At 30.7% G+C, this 20,989-nt stretch overlaps 2 protein-coding genes across 4 annotated transcripts; both read right to left on the bottom strand.

Moving 5' to 3' along the window:
• Window positions 1-2,038: 2,038 nt before the first annotated feature.
• LOC145323892 (uncharacterized) lies at window positions 2,039-8,945 on the bottom strand. The gene is made up of 6 exons (XM_080166484.1): window positions 8,665-8,945; window positions 5,398-5,598; window positions 4,432-4,515; window positions 3,980-4,094; window positions 2,807-3,080; window positions 2,039-2,347 (listed from the first exon to the last, which is right to left on the bottom strand). The coding sequence occupies exons 1-6, from the start codon at window positions 8,863-8,865 to the stop codon at window positions 2,089-2,091; spliced, it is 1,134 nt and encodes a 377-aa protein (XP_080022610.1). The 5' UTR covers window positions 8,866-8,945; the 3' UTR covers window positions 2,039-2,088.
• A 925-nt stretch (window positions 8,946-9,870) lies between these two features.
• LOC145323893 (uncharacterized) lies at window positions 9,871-18,116 on the bottom strand. Of its 3 annotated transcripts, none has more exons than XM_080166487.1 (7): window positions 18,017-18,116; window positions 15,795-15,839; window positions 14,465-14,550; window positions 13,032-13,103; window positions 12,493-12,546; window positions 11,940-11,976; window positions 9,871-10,575 (listed from the first exon to the last, which is right to left on the bottom strand). In XM_080166487.1, the coding sequence occupies exons 1-7, from the start codon at window positions 18,066-18,068 to the stop codon at window positions 10,508-10,510; spliced, it is 414 nt and encodes a 137-aa protein (XP_080022613.1). In that variant the 5' UTR covers window positions 18,069-18,116; the 3' UTR covers window positions 9,871-10,507. The 3 variants fall into 3 exon arrangements, with proteins under 3 accessions (XP_080022613.1, XP_080022614.1, XP_080022612.1); XM_080166488.1 differs by lacking the exon at window positions 15,795-15,839 and adding an exon at window positions 15,701-15,745 and having other exon boundaries at window positions 10,365-10,575; window positions 18,017-18,114; XM_080166486.1 differs by lacking the exon at window positions 15,795-15,839 and adding an exon at window positions 15,324-15,368 and having other exon boundaries at window positions 10,366-10,575.
• Window positions 18,117-20,989: the final 2,873 nt, after the last annotated feature.

Raw genomic sequence — 20,989 nt, forward strand, 5'->3', positions numbered from 1 at the left:
GCTTCCCGTTTCTAGGCCGGTTTTTAAAAGATATTTTATTATGTTTTTTTTCTTTTCTAGACACTAAACAAATTAAAGGTATATTCAAATTTTTGAACAATTAAATTCTAACAATAAATGTAGATTTAGTTTAATTAAAAATTATTTAAATTTTGTCGAACTTAATGGGTGCGTTTTTAACAAGAACAATTTTTTCCCAGAATTATCCAAAAAATACTCTAATAAAACTAAAATCGTAAGAAATATGCACAATAAGACAGCAAGAAAAAATCTTTATTCCTTACATATTGTTTTTGTGGATGCGCCACTAGAAAAGGCCCTCATTTGAGGGTAGAGGTACCATCTCACAAAATAGATGAAAACCTTCACTGTAAAAGTGAGACATATCGGTGGTCATAATTGTCTGTATTATATATCGTACTAGCATTTACTAGTTTTAAAAAGAAAAATAAAAAAAAATATTTTTAGGAGGGTTCATTTTTTTCTTAGGGCGATTTCTCTTAGGAGGGTGGTATCCTCCCAAAAAGTAGTTATAAACTATCCCGGGACCTATGAGAAGCTACACTGTACAGGAGAATCGAATCAGTTCAACGTTTAGCGAGAGCCTTCGGTACAAACAGACAAACATCGTTCTACTTTGTATTATGGAAGGATATATTTTTAAAAACCTATCCGTAACTCATATCAGCGAGCTTTGTATCATATCTTTTTTCGTTCAACACAAAGACTTTCAAACATGAATATTTTACAGGGAGTGTGGGGACAATAGCCTGTTTATTACACTGGTCCCAAAAGTTTTATAATTACGTTTTCTTATTAGATAGATTAACACAATTTTAGGGACTTTTGAATTTTGATTATTTGGTTCATTACATTGAGTAATCAAATATTTTAACTACTAATTTTAATCTACTGAAGGTGTAATTTTGTGTATCTCCATTGGAAATGTATATAAATTTATAGTCCATTGTCTTATCCTTTTATGTTCCTGATATTTTCTCAGAATTGGGTAGTTTCCCTGTTATTGCATCTGGACCACTACAAGAAGAATCACGTTTTTCATACTTCTTTTAGGATAGGATAGGTTATGTTGGGATAGTACTTGTATATTCCTTTAGCTGTTAGGTACCATTTAGAAAGCGAAGCAACTCTATAATCATTATCAGAAAGTCAACAACTTAACTTTTTTCAAAAAAATTTTTTGTATGATAGAATTATTTTAATTATCTGATTTTTGGATCAAATTTTTATCAAGGTACAATATTTTAAGCGAAGCATCTCTATAATCAAGTCCTAAAAATGTAGGTATGTCCTTAAACTGTATCCTGTATTGAGCAGTTTTGCAACAAATTTATTTACAATTTTGTTACGACTTATACATTAAAATACTGCTTAATCAGTTCTGTCACTTTAAAAGTGTTAATGTTCAATTATCCAACCATTTCAGCTCTTCGCTTTAATAGATATTATATTGTCATCCTTGTTTGTCAAAGATTTAAATTAATGGGTGGGGGTATCCAAAAGCTAAAAAAATCTTTCTAAAAATATACTATCCTTTACGTATAGGATAACGCATTTACAATGAATAATTGAATATTCTTAGAAATTTACAAAATATATATGTATTCTACAGTTATGGCTTTTGTTTAAAAGTCTTTCATTTATTGAAGCAAGTTCTCCTTTTCTGGTACTCTAGAATTCATATTTTTAATGCATTTAATAGTTTGGAGTATCAAATTTTAATTCACTTTTAAAGTTTATCTAGATTTTTGTATTTTAGTTCGATTTAATTTAGATTTTTAAATAATAGAATCACATGATCAACTATTAAATATGTACATGTCTATATTTTACCCACCAATTTAAATATTATACTATTTCATTAGTTAAATAATGGCTCTGCTCTAGAGGTCACTGAGGCACTTGCGGTGGTGGGCTACATTGTAAAGGAGAACCATATCGGGTAAGTGGTTAGCAAGATCCTTCAGGACACACACACACACAGATCCTGTTACATTTATATAAGTAATGATAAGAATAAAAACATAAAAATTACTAATTTATTCTATAATGATTTTGTTACATATATCAATTTAGAGATTTATGATCGCTTGAAATATCAGTCTGTTCCTCCTTGCCTTCGTGTGTATTGTCTTCAGAAACATTGACATCATCACTGGATATTTCCTCGGAACTCTCACTAGCAGATGCATCAACAGAATCCTCATTAGATGTTTCAATTTCATCACTTTGTCCAAAATTTAGATCATCAAGGGGTTTGGTAGTAGTCAGAGTTGTCGCGGCTTTGTCATCATTGAAATCAAGCTCAAATCTTTTTGAATCAACCCTGCCAACAAAATATTTTTATAGACAGGTTAGATTTTAAAACATTAAAATATCTTGCAATATACAAAAAAGGTTTGTTTATAACGTGACTGCAATTTAGTAAAATATACATTGTTGTTGTTTTAAGGACTTAAAAATCGTAAATTGCTAAAAAGTAGATGAAATATCCAAGTAAAATTTTCTGGACTTTCAAAAAACGCCAGGGATGGAGGGGACATTGGATTGTTAATTAAGTTTTACAACAGAAAAATTTTTATTCGTTGGAGAATATAGTTAAATTTGATTGGTTTAGTGTTTAATCGTTTCAACCTTTAATTGTAATTTACAGAAGGGGTAATTTTGTTTCATCATTGGGAAGTTACAATGTACATATCTTATTTCAATCATCCAATTTAATTCGGGGGGGTTATATATGAGAGATCCTATTTATAATATTTTTTCTGCCTTTAAAAAACTTTGCCTGTCATTGTCTACATTGTATCTAGGTATTTCAAGACTAAATACTGTAAGAGACTGATTTCCAACGTCCATGAGATTCGATGCTGATTTAGAACTATGAGGAGTCTGTTGTTTGATCTTCTTCTTTGTCTTATCACTTTCCACCTTGTTGATCTCCTTGTCAATTTCTTTCTCCACGTCCACTTCTTTCTCATAGTCCTCATTCTCCACATCATCCTTGTCTTGTTCATCTGTCTTGCTGCTCTCCTGGCTCCCCCCCTCCTCCAACATTTGACCTGAAAAATATCAGATTAGGAATCTAAAGGGATAAATTAATGGCCGAGTTATTGATAAATTACACTTTCTGTATATTACAAATAGTGGTTGAAACGTTTAGACACTCAACTTTATAAATCAAAATTCAAAAAAATTTCCCCAAAGTTGTTAAGCAAACGAATAAGAAAACGTTATTATAAAATCTTAGGGACTAGTGTAATAAACAGCCCTATGTCCCCTCCCTTTCTGAATCAGATGCTTAATAGATGTATAATATACGTGAATATTATGACAAGCGAAAAATTGTCGTCTATTTACCTTTTAGGATGGGGTAAAGGGAGGAATTGTTATTTAGCCCGCTGCGTGTTTCATTTAATTACTTAGAGAACATGAAAATCTTGTGTAAGATCAAAGTAATGATATAATATCCATTTTTAATCCTTAATTTGTCCATGATTTCTAATCCAGTATTTTTATTTAAAGCGAAGCTTTTCTATAATTAGGGTCGGTCCGTCCATAACAGTTAGGTAAAGGTTAGCTCTTTTCGTTAATTTAGACATGTTATAATTGTCCTATCGATTTCAAATTTTGAATGGTTATTCCTATAACAGTTATGTATGATTTTAAAAGCGTAGCAACTCTATAATCTTTACTAGAATGCCCATAGGTTTATTTAAATCGTGATTATAAGCTGCGGACAATATAGAAAAGATAAGACACTAATATGCAGAAGATACATGAATACGAATCTTTTAATAGTGACTATTAATAAATGACGTCATACTGGCCTACTATTTGTCAATTAAAATGTATACTGGCCTACCATTGGTAGTTTAGTCTTTGTAGTGACCTATCATTGGCCATTTGTATTGTATGACGTCATTTTTTATAGGCACTATTAAACAGCTTTCATAAATACCTTCTTTAGATTTGTTATAGTTCTTGCCCATTTTCTTAGATTTATTTTTCCTTCTTGTGATATGAGAATTTTCACTTGTCTTGGACTCTTTAGAATGAACCTCCTCTTCAACATACTAAAATATTTAGTTACAGTTTTACACAACTATAAAATAATAAATACAGAAAAACTAAACTGCAGCTTTCTTAAATGTATCCCACACTTACTCTATATAACATAGCCAGAAAAGTTTTTTTTATATAAATAATAAGGCTTCGAAACAGATCAATATCTGCTGAATTAGAGCCGGTTCACAGACATACTGAAAAATCATGTATATTATCGTAAATTTGGACAATTACCTACGAATATCAAATTGAAAAATTACAAGATTAAACCAGTTTGTGATTTTATTTTAATAACCGCGGAAAGCTGTCTATAATACGATGCGATAAATAACTATTATGACATACCGAATCATCTTCTTCAAAAGTGATATTTTTATCCTCATTCTCTTTGCTGTCTGTTTTCTTTTTCTTCAGGCTCAGAATATCAGCCTAGATCATTCAAATATCTTATTATAGTTAATTAATCAAATTATATATACTTTGCGGAGGAACCTAGTAATAGTGTCGGACTTATTATGACGTAAAAAAATTAGCTAATGAGAGGCCACTATAAATTTTACCATTGGTCAATAATGGCCTTTTATTGGCTAATTTTTTTTACGTCATAATCAGTCCGACACTATTAATAGGTTCGACAAAACAGAGTTACCAAATTATAATTTATAAAAAATCTCTTTGTTTATCTAGTCCGGAGCCGTTTTTTAACGAAAATTACGGCTCCGGCTCCAGCAAAATATGGCGGCTTCACGGCTCCCGGCTCCGGCTCCGCAACACTGCACTGCTTGTAGGGTATACTTTGACATATAAGTTTCCCCAATCGTAAGTTTGCTACAAAAGGTAAAATTTTATATTAAAAAGTGAGGGGGGGGTGGAATGTTTAAGCATTATCTGTCTTATCCCTTCATCAATGCACAGAAATATATTTTATTTGGTATAATTTCGAACCCTTAACGTCAAGGTACAAAATAAATAAAATTCTTAGATGTAACTTCAATCTCGTTCATAAACAACAGACATTTTTACAATATAAAACATACGTTACATAATAATCCTATTATATAAAGTAGTAATGTTTTTTTGTTTGAAGCTTAAAATTTCAAAAAGTACTGAACTAATTAAGTTATCATTTTTAGGTAAGATTCACTTAAGTCCTAGGATGATTTAACGCTATTTTACTTTTAGATTTCACCCTTAGAATTTTTTTTTCTGGCTCATTATTCCCTATATACTATTCCCCAAGAGGTTAAGGGCGCGGCAATTCAAGACATAGTGAGGGAGAGTAAACTTAATAGAAAAAAAAACAAAATATACCTTTAGTTTTTCTCTTAGTCCATCAAAGATATCTAAATTAACATTAGAGCCACCATCCAACTTGCCGGGATAGTGCTGGGAAAATAATTCCTCGTGGCGCGTAGCAGATATGCTGAGGGTCTGGTTTAATGCCATCTTTGATGTGGCTGGCAACGGAAGGTCACCGTCGGAGGGAGAGTCAGAATCAGAGCTTGTGGAATACTGAAAAAGAATTTTATGAATAATGTAAACAAGGATGCCAACATCCATAAAAGCGATACGCTAAAATAAACGAACATTAACACTTGTAGAGTGTCAGAACTGAATAAGCATAATATAAATGTTGATGAATATATTTAAAGTACTAGAAATGCCTGGATGTACCATCCAGGTTTAGATAAATTAGTGAAAATTATTGTTTCCTTCTGTTATAATACATTATTGATATTGCATCTTTTAGTTATTCTTTCATAGCTTAGTGGTATGATATGAGAGAATGGGGTATGAAGATCAGCGGTTCAATTCTTGTTGTCAAGATAAACATTTTTTATTTCCTTTAAAAAAATTGAATTTTTTATTAAATAAATAAAATAAAACTAAAACTAATTTTGAAAAGTCACTTAAAATCTTTAAAAAAGCAATTTAAAAAAAAATGTTGCCAAGCCTCGAACCGGCTTCCTTGGCCCTAAATATTCTAAAGAATATTTATTTTTATGACATTGTAATTAATAAAATAAAACTAATTTTGAAGTCCCTTAATATCTTTAAAAAGGTAATTAAAAAAAAATTATCGCCAAGCCTCGAACCGACTTCCATGGCCCTAAATATTTTAAAGAATACTTTATATGAATTGTTTAAATTAATGGTTTTATTAAAGCTTTCCTCTTTAGCTCAGTGGATAAGTTTTATTGTTAATATTTTATCCAAGCAGTCTGAAGCACCTAAGATCGAAACCACCTCGGGTATTTAAAAAATATTTTTATCTTTATAGAGAGAGAGAAAGAGAAAGAAAGATATTGTTGTGTGGAGGGGGGAGGGGGGGGGGTAATTTTTTCCCAGAACGATTTCTCTTGGGTGGGTGGTGTTACCCTCTTCCAAAATAGTTAGAAACCTTCCCAGAACCTATGATAAGCTACCCTGTAAAGGAGAACCATATGGGTTCAGGGGTTAGTGAGATCCTTTGTCACAAACAAACAGACAGACAAATAAACATTCTGTTACTTTATTATATGGATGATAGCTTTAATAGTTTATTATACATGCGGGCAATGGAACTGGAATTCTTGATAAGTTACGTGGGGGGTTTTGAACCGGCGACCTATAAGCTTTAAGGGATACTTAATATTATAGGAGGAAAGAGAGAGAGAGAGAGAGAGAGAGAGAGAGAGAGAGAGAGAGAAAGAGAGAGAGAGAGAGAGAGAGAGAGAGAGAGAAAGAAAGAGAGAGAGAGAGAGAGAGAGAGAGAGAGAGAGAGAAATTCGTAGGTTGCGTAATTTTCAATCATCAGCGACCGTTTAAACGGATATAAAAATCAAAATTTTATAAAGTAACAGGATATTTGTCTGTGTGTTTGTATGTTTGGAGGGTAGGGCGAGTAATATAATAGTTATTTAAAGCATCGTATTATTAACTATTATTATATAACACTGGCTTTAATCTGAAATGATTGTGCATTTTTATATTCATAGAAAACTGGATATAATAAGATGTTAAATATATTTTTCAGTCTGTTATGTTAAACAAAAAAAAAATTTGAAAATTAATGTCCCTGCCTGGAATCGATCTTGGAAAACCATGACCTTAGCCTTACACCGTACCCCTGTGCCACAAAAGCTGCATTAATAACAAACAAAAATTTGTCATATTTTTACAACCCAAACAAAATTAATAATAAGGATTAATCAACCCTTCTTTTTCTTCCATTGTTCTTTCCTTGAACTTTCCTTGAATATTAATATTTTTCTTCCATTGTCTTTTACCCTACTATTAATCTTTTTCTTTCATTTTCCAATCCCCGACTATTAATCTCTGAATATTATAAGAGGGGATAAAAATTGAAATTATTATAATAGCTAAAACTATTACGCCGATATTAAATTACACCAAATTTTTGTTGTATACTATAAGACATAATTTTTTTATACATTTTCTAATTTTATGTACGATTCTTGGTGTTCTTCACAGCTCAGTGGGAAAGTGGTGGTGTGTGGTTATCATAATCGGGCGTTCAATTCCCGGATTTTATTATTTTTTTTTTCAGTTCGTTTCCTTGTCTACCTTACAAAAAACAAATTTAAAAAAATAGCTTTTTGATATTTTAAGTGACTGTTATTACAATGTAAATAAGTAAACTTTTACCAAATATTACTTATTATATCAGAGAGTGAAAATGATATTTAGTGTTTGGGTAGTTTCGAACTGACAACCTTCCGACTTGAATCGAACAAAAAAATATTTGAATTAGTCTTAGTTAAAGATTATCACGAAACCTCTGTACCTAAAAATTTGTATTTTGTAGATTTGTAATTTTTTTTTTAATTTGATTCTTTAGGTTATATTTAGCTTTTTTTTGTTCAAAAACTTGTCTAAATTTTTTAATCTTCAAAATACATATACCCCAATTATCAATAAACCTCGATACTCAAAGAGAGTATATCACGAAACCTCCATACCTAAAAATTTGTATTTGGAGGTTTCGTGAATAAAACTTCGAGGTTTCGTGAATCATACTATTTTTACTACCTTATCTATTTTTACTTCTAATCTTTGAAGTTGCATATAGCTTATTTATAGAATGTGTGACTTCTTATCTGGCTAACCCAGGTTCGAATCCCGTCCGAGAGGGCCACCGATTTTGTAAATGTTAAAAATTGGAAGATTTCATTAAATAAAAGTTGTCGCAAATATAGGTATTAAATAAACAAAATTGTAAGTAAATTTGTTGCAAAATTACTCAATACTTACATTTTAGGACATGATTATAGAGATGCTTCATTTATAACATTGTACAAGGAATTGGTATTAAAGAAATCAGATTAAAAGGATAAATACATCACATAAAAAATTGCTGTTAAAAAAAGTAAAAACATCATTATCTTTTAAGTGGACGCGCGGACATTCTGGACGATTATAGAGTTGCTATGCTTTTCTGACCATAAGAGTTGAAAGCTTCGCTAGTAAAAATGGCCATAATCTTATTCGTATTAGATTCAGCAAAGCATTTTTAATTACAAAATACGTTTGTTTAAAACTTTTAAGTTCAATTTTAAGAATTTTAAATTTAATTACCTCTCCTCGCCTCGATCTAGCCTTCTTCTGAATAAGTATGAGAATCAAAGCTGGCAGGACTCCAAACAGAAACGGGATGGACACACAGGATAACCAATGCCCGCACTCACCATGAAGGAGAATAACTGTACTTGGCAGTACAAAGCCAAGCTGGAGGTAAAGGGTGAAAACCTGGCTCTCTAAATATCTTTCACTAACCATATTTTTTACGAAACTAATTATTCTTTAAAAATAATTTCAAAGATTTTTTTAAAAAAAAATTCGAGGATTTTTAAAAATTTAATTTGAGAAAAATACATTTGAAAATTTTTTGGGCAAGTTTTTCTTAATTAATGTTACATATATCCACAATTGTATTTTGAAGTAAAAAAGAATTGTCTAATCATATTAAAACCCCGTAATAATTAACCAATGGTAAAATGTATACTGGCCTATCATTGGTCATTTGTATTGTATGACGTCATTTTTTATTAGACATTTTAAGATGATTCTAAAACTAAATCATTTAACGGCTGCAATTATTTATTCTTAATGTTAAACTAAAAGAACTATATGTTAATGCTATAAGTAAACAATGAACATATTTATTCGTACGATTGCAGAGTAGCCTTGCAACTAAAAACTATTTTAGTTTATGATTTATTATAAAAACATTAGTATAATAATGAATAAATTTTGTTGTTTAAATACATGAGTGTTACAATCACCAGATTAACAAAAGTTGGGAGGTAGAGTTAATTTTTATTTACTTAATTTAGAATTTATCTAATACTGGTTACCTTTTCAAACAAGATATAATACGTGCTTAAAAGTAAATTTCAGTAAATTTGTTATATTGACTTTTGTAAGGTTTTAGACTATTTAATGAAAGGATATGTTAATATTCCTGTAGAAGTATCCAATGAAAAACAGTTTTTTTGTTCCAAAATTTATAGTATAGAGTCATTTACCCACTAACTTATTTGTTATATATTTTAATGGAAAAAAGATACGATATGGTATATAAATGCCTCTTATATTGAAATTTTATTCTATTACATATTGACTAAGCAATAGATATAGAATATACAGGGGGAAATTTGCAATTCAGGTTGCTAACATGGACATCACTTTTTGGTCAGATCGTTCATCCAGTAAGAGGAGAGGGGATGTTGTAAAGGGGGTTGATTTGGGAGGATCTTAAATTAAGCCAGCTATAATTCTCACTTTATTATACTACATGATAATATTGTGTAAGATCCAAGTAATAAAAAATCCATTAATTAAGCAAAGAAAAATGAATTGAACCTAACCTCCCAACTATTAAATAAATGTTACAAATAAAGTTTGTTAGTAAAAAATTAAAGATATTATCATCCAGAACAATTTAATAAAATGATCATGGTTAATAATTAGAAATTATTAAAATTAAATGAAGGAATAGTTATTCGTATCATAGACAGCTTTCTTAACGGATATTAAAATTTAAAAACGCAGTTTTATTAGCTCTGAGGGGCCGAAGTCCCAGACTAATAAAACTTATATCAATTTTAGGATTTTTATTTTAATATTCGTGGAAAATTGTCGTTAATACGTTGTGAGATATGGCTTCAAACCGGTTTAAATCCAGCGGATATTAATCGGTTTCGAACTCATACTGAAAAATTACTTATGATTGTGAATAAATTTTGAAAATATTTCTTTTTTGAATCAACAACATATTTCAAGTTTAGTTACAAGTTTTTAGAGATTTTTTGAAATGTTCAAACAAAATGTAAATGAAGAAACATGTTAAATGAGATTTATTATATTTTGTTTCCTATTAGTTAATAGTTAGTAGCGCCGCTACTGTATGATAATTTATTTATCTATTCATGTTTGGATCTGACAGTCTTCCCATGAAAGGATCAGGGCATACCATCTTTCTGGTTCCTAAAAATAAGGTAATGTTTAAAAAATATTTATAATGTGAAATCCACTTGTGGCTGCCTTTTTTTACCCAAAGGTTAACATTACCAATGTTTTTTTTATTAGTGGAAACATTAACATTTGGGAATAGTCCATTTCGTAAATCGCCCCATAAGGGGCGATTCGTCGTATTTTTAAAATGGCTTTTTTATAGGTTATTTTATGTTCTAGCAGGGGCTAGAAATAGGGGAAAGCTACTGTGAAAAATACGAATAATCGCCCCATAAGGTGCGATGCTACGAAAGGGACTATACCCTAACTTTTTTACAAGCACTAGAATATTCAAAAGTTTTAGTGATTCTCAAGAAGATCAGGTTTTTAATATTTTTAAGATTTAATTGTTTTTTTTTTAAATCTACCAATAAAAATAAAAAAATCTTCGAATTGTTTTTTTATTAATGTTTATTTAATGTTTTAAAACAATCCGTCTGTAAAACATCCAAAAATGTTAATGCTAATCTTTTTAGTGCTCTGTATAAAATTGAATATTATTTTTTTATAATTTCAGAAATTATATCAATGCACAAGTTTTGATATTTTTGTATTCTTTAAACTTTATTGGAATAAAATTGTTTTTTTCTTTAACAAGGAAAAATGTTGCAAAGTTTTGCTTTTTTTGGGGGGGCTTGGGGGCGGGTAATGTCCTCCCTATGGCACCTTAAAACTAAAATTTCTATGGGGTTGGGGGGTTAAATCAATTTTATTTATAAAAATTCAAGGTTTGCACACACCCTCCCCCCTCCCCGCCCCTTGTAAAAGCATCCGAAATAATTTCAAAATAAGTTTAAATTTGCTATAATTAATTCAAAAGGGATAGTTTGGAAAATAATTTTAAAAATAGCTCTTATTTGTACATATGCTTTGCACATTGAAAATGCACTTTTTTGTTGAGGAAAAACTTTACAAAAATAAAAGGTGACTTTGGCAAAATTTCTTTAAAATATTTTAGATTTATAGTAATAGTAATTAATGAGGATAGGAAAAAACAATTATATTGGCAGCGCCATAAGCCATAGTAAGTGTTAAGCGCAAGGGAGTGAGGGACATTAGGCAGTTTATTGCACTGGTTCCCAAAGTTTTATAATAACGTTTTTCTATTCATTGGCTTAACATGGATAGTCTCTTGTGTACTATTCTATTGTACTTTTGATTTTAAACTTTTCCTTAAACAGTATACTGTACATTTTGCAACAAATTGCTTACAATTTTGTTTAGACTTATGCATTAATATTATGACACTCTACAAGTGATAATGTTCGTTTGTTCTAGTTTTTTTAGGGCTATGCTTTCATGGATGTTGTCATCCTTGTTTTCTAACAAAATCTTACCAACTCCTGCAGAAAATTGAGCGTTTCCATTTCCAAACTAAAACAAACATATTAATTAATCTTGATGTAATAGGTAATGTAATAAATTTCAAAATTGTGTTATTATTTTTAATGGTAGTTTACAATTACAAATAAACATAAACAACCGTCTATAATTTGTAGAAGCCGAGAAAATCAGTATTACAAAGTAAAAACCGGTTAAGAAGCTGTTTAAAAGCAGTATGACCGACATGAATGTTTTACACGTAATTATATGGATTGTCTTATCCCCTAAGATCCCTGACAGACAGCCAAGTCAATAATAGTTATTTCTCGCATCGTATTATAAACAGCTTTCCGCGGATATAAAATGTACAATTATAGATATAAACCAGTTTTTTTAGCCCCGACGTGCCGAAGGCACGGGATAAAAAAACTGGTTTTAATCTTATGATTGTACATTTCTATATTCGTAGAAAGTTGGATATAATACGATGCTAGACATAGTTTTTTCGTATTGATGAGAACCGGTTCTAATCCTCCGGTTTCTAATGAATACGAGAAAATGTATTACCTTGTTGACATTGATTTGAATAACATTTGTCTCGTAGTCAAATTTGATAAATCCCTGAAAATAGATAATAGTTATTTATCACATCGTATTATAGACAGCTTTCTGCGGATATTAAAATGAAAAATTATAATATTAAACAACGAAGGCCCGGGCTAACAAAATTTAATTAATTCTAAGGACATACAAAGTGTGTGTGTGTGTAATAGAGTAGCTTCGCTGATGCAACATCCTGAAATCTAGTTAGAGGGTTCAAAGATAGATAAGACAATGGCTGAAGAATTAGTTAGATTAGTTATTTATCGCATCGTATTAAAGACAGCTTCACGCGGATATTAAAATGAAAATTATATGATCAAAACAACTTTTGTTGGGCCCACGGGGCTGAAGGCCTGGGCTAACAATTTTATGATAATTATTTTAATATTCGTTAAAATTTTCTTTAATACGTTGCTATACATGATTTTTCAGTATGGCTGAGAACCGGTTCTAATTCAGTGGATATTAATCGGTTTCGAGGCCATGCTGGAAAAAAATATTACCTTAAATCTTTGACCCTTGAACCTCTCCTCAATAACTGATAGGGCGTCCTTCTGGACCTTCTCAATAGAGTCCTGAAATTACAGAATTACAAAGTCAGGGAACTTAAGATGTAAAAATGTTGCGTGCATATATACAATACATCCTAAAATAGTAAGGTTTTATTTGTCTGATCCCAAGATTTTGATAACTGCTGAACTGATTCAGTTCTCTATGTAGGGGAAGCTCACATTGGTCCCGTGATGGTTTTAAGCTTTTTTTTCTTTCAGATATAAGCCTTGAAAAGGTTTTAGGCTATTTTTTTTCCCCTATCATACCCCTTCTAATGCAAAGCCCCTAGATACTAGGGGCGCAACCGGTAGTATAATATAAACAAGTACAAGAAGCTACGGAGCTATCTTTTTGGTAGAGCATCTGTGCTTAAGATATGATTTTTATAAGGGACTCGATGGCCTTTAATTTTAAAGAAACTAAGCTTTGTAGGACTTAAAAACTAAGTTTTATTGATAGACAGTTTCATATATGTTCTGGAAAGCGATTTGACCTTAGATAGCAACTAATCTTTTTTATTTGCGGAGATGCATGTAATTTATGATATTGAGACTTTGAAATTTTAAAAACAACATTGTTTGTTTTCATTGTGTCATTTTCAACCGGGAGGGCGAGGACATTGGTCTGTTTATTACACTAGTCCTCAAAGTTTCATAATAACACTGGCTTTAGGGACTATTATTGATTTTTGATTATTTGATTCATAAAGATGGTTGTCAACGCGTAGCTGCCGAACTACACACTATTAACCTATATTCCCAATAACAAAGACTTTATAGTAGCTATTATTAAATTAATTTATAACATATGATATCATCCATTATTCTATCTCTGTAACCCTTAGATGCTTATGTCATTACAAGAACTGCTTTCTTTTTTTGCATCTAACACAATAGACAACGCTTCGCTGAAAATCTCGTATTTTCTCAAAATTTATAAACAATGAAATTTAATATTTTTAGGGCACAGCAACGTGTTGTGCAATAAAAGGCATGACATCAGCTTTATTTATAGATGATTTCTTGTAGTATAGCATCTCTATAATTAATATTTTTTTGTCTTGAAAATTTTGAGGGTGTTACGAATTGGAAATAAATATTTTAATTGACAGTAACTTCTTTACTAGGGAGGGGTGGATGGGGTCTATTTATTTTTAGACAGCTCTCAGTATTACTTTATCAGAGTACATAAAAATGTGGTTCAACATCCAATTATAATTTATATATATTACTAGCAGAAACACCCCTATCATTTAGCAGACCAAGCCATCAACAGTTATAAATAGCCTAAAACTATCAAAAATAATGCTACAATGCGCACTAAATAGGTTCAGTTATTAGTTATAGATTCTTGTCCGTTCTGTCCGTCCATTCAAGTTAGTTACCTTAATGGTCATCTTTTGGTCCACAGCACTTCTGAAAACTCTGAGGGCATCGTCTCTGATATCTTCTGGAAGGTCAGATTCTACTTCTATAATAAACAAGGATGACAACATCCATAAGTAGCAAAGCTAAAGAAATCCTGGAAAGAACAAACGGACAAAGTTAGTTATAGAGCAGATGTTGAAATATAATCATAACATGGAAAAATGACATTAAAAACCACGAACCCTTTAAAAGTAAGGTTTATAACATTTATACAGACGGACAAAACACTGTATAGAATAGATTCACATATGTTTCTTCACTTAAGATTTCAGTGAATTTTAGGGTATCTATCTCTCTAAATCAGTACAGTGTTAGGACCCTATGCCAAATTTCAATTGGGTCTTCTAATATCAGCCCATAGTGTCGAAATACTAACACAGCCAAGTCGCTAGAAAAGAGCAGAAAGCAATTTAATAGCATACGAATAAGGTACCCACCACTGGAACCAGTTCGTTGTAAGGGTTATACATATATAATTTATCTCTATCTAATCTTCATATTTATCTATCTATTGTTAACCTTATAATTCTCCTCCTATTCTAGAATTAACATCATCCTCATAACCTAAATCTATCTATCTATCTAATCTTCATATTTATGTATCCATTGTTAACCTTGTAATTATCCTCCTATTCTAGAATTTACGGCGTCCTCATAACCTAAATCTATCTATCTATCTATCTAATCTACATATTTATCTATCTATTGTTAACCTTGTAATTCTCCTCCTATTCTAGAATTATCAGTGTCCGCATAACCTAAATCTATCTATCTATCTATCTATCTAATCTACATATTTATCTATCTATTATTAACCTTGTAATTCTCCTCCTATTCTAGAATTAACAGCGTCCTCATAACCTAAATCTATCTATCTAATCTTCATATTTATCTATCTATTGTTAACCTTGTAATTCTCCTCCTATTCTAGAATTAACAGTGTCCCCATATCTATCTATCTATCTATCTAATCTTCATATTTATCTATATATTGTTAACCTTGTAATTCTCCTCCTATTCTAGAATTAACAGTGTCCCCATAACCTAATTCTATCTATCTATCTATCTAATCTACATATTTATCTATCTATTGTTAACCTTGTAATTCTCCTCCTATTCTAGAATTAACAGTGTCCCCATAACCTAAATCTATTTATCTATCTAAACTACATATTTATCTATCTATTGTTAACCTTGTAATTCTCCTCCTATTCTAGAATTAACTGCATCCTCATAACCTAAATCTATCTATCTATATAACTACTTATTTATCTATCTATTGTTAACCTTGTAATTCTCCTCCTATTCTAGAATTAACCGCATCCTCATAACCTAAAACAAATGTTTATTTTAAATTCTCTTTTTCTCAGAAACAAAGCAACAATAAAAATCCGATATAATAAATAAACTAAACAGTCTACACCGACTCAAAATTACCACTTTTTTGGAAATTTAATGGGCGCGCTATTTTAACCCATTACTTTTATGATATAATGACTATTGATACCAAAAAAAGTGTTCTAGTAGCTTTTTTTCAGCAATATGTCAAACTCAAGATTTTTCGAAAATACGAGAAAAACTGCTTTTTCTAGGATTCCCTTCTGTTATGACTTCTATTGCTGGTATAAAGCATTGAAACAAATTTTAAATGGTTCTGTATGATTTATAATTAAAATATTATATGAATTATTGAAAAATAAAGAAAGATATATCAGGGCTCGGCAGCCGTGCGTCAGCTGCGTTTAAACCTCAGTGAAATTGTCATATAATAACTTAAAATTTAGCAAGATGTCTAAACATTTTCCTAAATAGACAATCAATTTTTCCAGATCTTTATTTTTTCCACACAAGTATGTTTAAATTTGAGGCTTAAGTGCCGCTAAGGCAAGACTGCCAAGCCCTGAAATATATATTGAAAATAATTATTTAGTAAGAGCAGCTCAATTTGTTACTTAAAATATTATAAAACTTGTACTTAATCTATCTAGGCCACACAAATTCTTTATTGCTTGCCCTCAGAATAGAGGTTCTAGAGATCTTATTTGTACTGAAAAAGAGGTTTGTGATTGATTAAAAGGTAAGAGATGTGCTACAGCTGCCGTTGTTGATGTTTGGCGCATTGCTGGCTTCACCAATAATATGAAAAGTGCTACTGCTATTAGAGACGAGATAGAGAAAATCCAACAAAAATATTGCAAAGTTCAAAGGTTAAATAAGTTAAACTTCAAAAACATGAAATCACATTTGATGCTTTTACTGAAAACTATATTGATGAAACAGCAATGCTTCTTGATATAGCTCAAGGTAACATTGAAAAACAAATACGAGGCAACAGTTGTAGGACAGTAGAAGCAAAGGATGAAAACATTGAATTTTTGATTGACCAAAGGAGTGCGAGAAAAATGTATATTTCTGAGCTCTTGGTGATGGTGATGGTGATGTTTCTGATGACGTCAAACAGCAAATGTTAAAAAAAAAACTGTTGACCTTTGAAATTCCAGCTAACTTTTGCAAAGGTAAACCTAAGATGCCAGAGGTTGGACCATCAACAGAGCTGGTGGATTTGGTGTCAGGTGAGAGCTGGCTGTTGCTCCAGGTAGCCGAGGTCAATCAGGTATATGTTCAAATCTGGCCTGCTGACCTGACAGTGAGGTCATTCCTATCATTTGTGGATTTCATAAAAGGTTTAACATGTGTAAATGACTGCAGCGAAAGAAACATAAGGTTGATTCAGGATTTTGTTAGTGGTTTCAAGTCAAGAGGATATGAAACAAAACCTAATGTTAGTTGCAAGGAACAACCGCAAGAAAATAACCCAACTTATGACCAAAGAGGAGCCCAAAAATGCCTAAATGCCTCTATATTATAAATGCATTATGTGTTTAGTATTGTGAATACATTTTTTTTTCAACAATTTTAGCATTTGTTACTGTTTTTGGAAATTCGCCGATTTTTTGCTAAAATGGTAAAAAATTCAAAAAAGTCGATTTTGACATATTGCTGAAAAAATAGTCTGAGAACACTTTTAAAGGTATCAATAGTCTTATATTTATGAATAGAATGGGTTAGAATAGAGCGCCAAAAAATTTTGCATCTTGTTTATACCTTATTTATATATCTAGTCTTAAAATAAGGGGGAGGGGCTCTGTGCTCAACAAGGCACTCTGATACACCCTTTTTTATTTGATACGCCCCTAAAGGTCTCTAGGTGCACTTGAGGAGGGGGAAGTTGAATTAGATAATTCGGGTTTTTTTTTATTCTAGATTTAACAAGAAAAAGTAAAAAAAAAATGAATGGGGGAGGGTATTTTTTATTTTTGGGAGGGTGGTGGTACCCTCCCCCAAAATAGTAATAAACCTTACAAGGACCTATGAGAGAAACTACACTGTAAAGGAAAACCATATCGGCTCAGCAGTTAGTACTCTCACTTGTACAGAGAGACAGACGCACACATAGAGATCCTGTTACTTTATTATATGAATATTGAAATGATGAGTTGAAATAATACCTCTGGATGCCGAGGCCCCGGCTCTAGCAGTTACGTTGCAGGCTCCAGCCATTATTTATTAAGATTTATTTAGGCCTGAAAATAAATATAGATTAATATTTAATGACAAACTAGTTTTAAACGAAATTAGGAGGAATTTTGAAGCTTTTTATTGTGCCTATAAAGTATGACGTCACACTGGCTTACCATTGGTCAATTAAAATGTTTGAAATTTAGTCTGTGTACTGGCCTATCATTGGTCAATTGTAATGTATGACGTCACTTTTTTTGTAGGAACTATGAAGATCTTTGGAATTTAAAAAAATATCTATATAGCTAGGTAACGTATATATTTGGTTCTTACTATTACTTGAAATTTTTCAAAAGTATTTAACAGAATTTTATTTTTAATTATTTCACTAGCGCAGCTACTGTATTTACTAAATAAGGCCTTCTCTCCGTCTCTCCTCACGTTACTGTAAAATGTGCCCTTTTAAATTTAAAGTTTAATTTATGTGTATAAAATTTTATCTAATAACTTGTTTTACTCAACAATTAGAGTAAGTACTACTGTTGAATATTAACAAAAGTTTCATATAGTATTTTAGGATTTTTTTTCTAAAAATAAACTAAATAAATACAATTTCAAAATTATAAATTTGTAATAAAAAAATTTACACTATACTTTTCTATAAAAAAAAATGGAAAGATTTCAATATTATATATTGAATAATATTATTGACAGCATCTCGCAGATATAAAAAATTATACTTATATAAAACCATTTTTGTACCCCGAAACTTGAATTTATTTTATTACTTGTGCAAAATCGTCTGTATTCGATGCTATACAAGATTTTTCAGTGTGGCTGAGAAACGGTTATAATCCAGCGGATATCAATCGGTTCCGAAGCCATAATGAAAATGTAATAGTATATTTATTGTTAGTTTAACTTTGGCGTAACATTTTATAGTTTGTTGTTTACTATCTAAGAGTGACCCGCGCGCAAGATAATACTTGTCTACTATCTGAGTTGACCCGCAAGCTACTACATTATGACCTCACCATCCTCGAATTTATACACACTTTTTACACACATACACACGCATATACAAATACACACAAATACACAATACTCATGCAGATAAAGCACTATCATTCAAACAAGCATATTTTCTTATTTATATGAATGAAAAAAAAAAAGTTTTTGAGATGAACATATGCAAAAACAAAACAGAATATGCCAATGACTACAATTCAATTGTGCAAGACGTCAAAGCCTTTTTTGGGGAACAAGCAACCCAGATTTTTTTTACCCCCTCAAATTTTGAACCTGGAGGTAATCTGTAATTATCTCGAAATAGCAAAACCACTTTAAATGCCCCCCCCCCCCCCATAAAAAAGTAAGTAAATAAATACCCACAATAAATACTGGGGGGGGGGGGAGAGTTTATTTTATTTTATTTTGTGTGGGGGATATTAACCCCCCTTAATGGCAAAATTGCAAATATGCTTTGTAATTTTCATAGAAATTGCTGTAAATTTTGCACATATTTATTTTTATACGACTTTGCTATTATAGGATTAATCTTTTTTCTTCATTGAAAAAACACTCACTCACTTGTAGAAAAAAATTATTCTAGAAAATGTCTTTCTAACGTCATTACTTAAAAATAAATATATCAAGTTGTAAAGTGTCAACAAGTAATCATAAATTATCAGTTTTAAGATTCAGACTTAATAAATCGTGTTTTTAATGATGAATAAAAATTTCTGATTTTTATATGATTTCAAATGAAAGTTTAAGAATGCTATTTTTAAAGTAAACGTATGAAATTTTCAAAGTAAACTAATTATTTAAAACTTGATTCTTTCGAACTTTTTATTTTGTAATGATTTTTTTAAAATTTGTTTTTAACTCATCTTTGTTTAGTAGTACAAAACTCATGGTTAAGAAACTTAAAGATAATTAAATGGGCTTAAAATCAAAAAAATATATTTCTCTATTTTAAAATTTTTATGACTTGATATTCAGGATGATAAATATATCCATAATTTTTAAACGGATATGTGGACTTCAAATATGGATGATCAATACAGACTTTTTAAAGTTTACTGTTTTTTTTATAGGGACTTTTAAGGGGGGTGGATATGGTTTGATTCAACTTTTTGGATATATTGAATAACCCTTTTTTTCTGTTCTAAGGAGTGAAAAATAAAATTTACACAGTCATAAATAAATCTAGACGCAACAAAAACAAAAATAAACAAAAGTATTATATATACATACATGGTGTATCATTGTTTTTGAATGCGAAATCTTTGTATTAATTAGGGTCTTTCCGTCCATACGTCAGTAACGGCTAGCTTTTTTCGTTAATGTAGACAATGTATAATTGTCCTATCGATTTCAAACTTTGTATTATGATTCCTATAATAGTTTGGTACGATTTAGATAGCGTAAGAACTCTATAATCGTTACCAGAAATTTCCGTAAGTCTATTTAAAACATGTTGAGTTTTAACCATTTTTAAAAATAATTATGTGATATAATTATCCTAATCATCTGATTTTTGAAATACTGCATTCTTTTACACTACGTACAATTTTATAGGCCAAACATCTCAAGTTGTGAAAATGTAAGTAAGTGCTTTGACAGTATTCTATATTTAAACAGTTTGGCAACAACTTTATTTACATTTGTTTAGACTTATACATTTGTAATCTGCTTTTAATCAACAAGTGTTAAAGTTCGTTTGTCCTACCGTTTCAGAGCTTTGCTTTTTATGGATTTTGTCATGCTTTTTAATATTTAAGATGAGAGTTGTTATATGATTTATTTCTTATGTAATAAAGTAATACTTGCAGCTGGCTAAGATAATAACGATATCTCCATCCACACATTTTAGCCCATTCCCACCCCGTCTATTGGATGAACGAAATGACATATAAATGAAGTCCATGTTAGCAACCTAAATTGACGACAAATTTTCG

Source organism: Acartia tonsa, chromosome 7, assembly GCF_053477335.1.
Source record: "Acartia tonsa isolate MP-2025a chromosome 7, ASM5347733v1, whole genome shotgun sequence".
Classification (NCBI taxonomy): Eukaryota; Metazoa; Arthropoda; class Copepoda; order Calanoida; family Acartiidae; genus Acartia; species Acartia tonsa.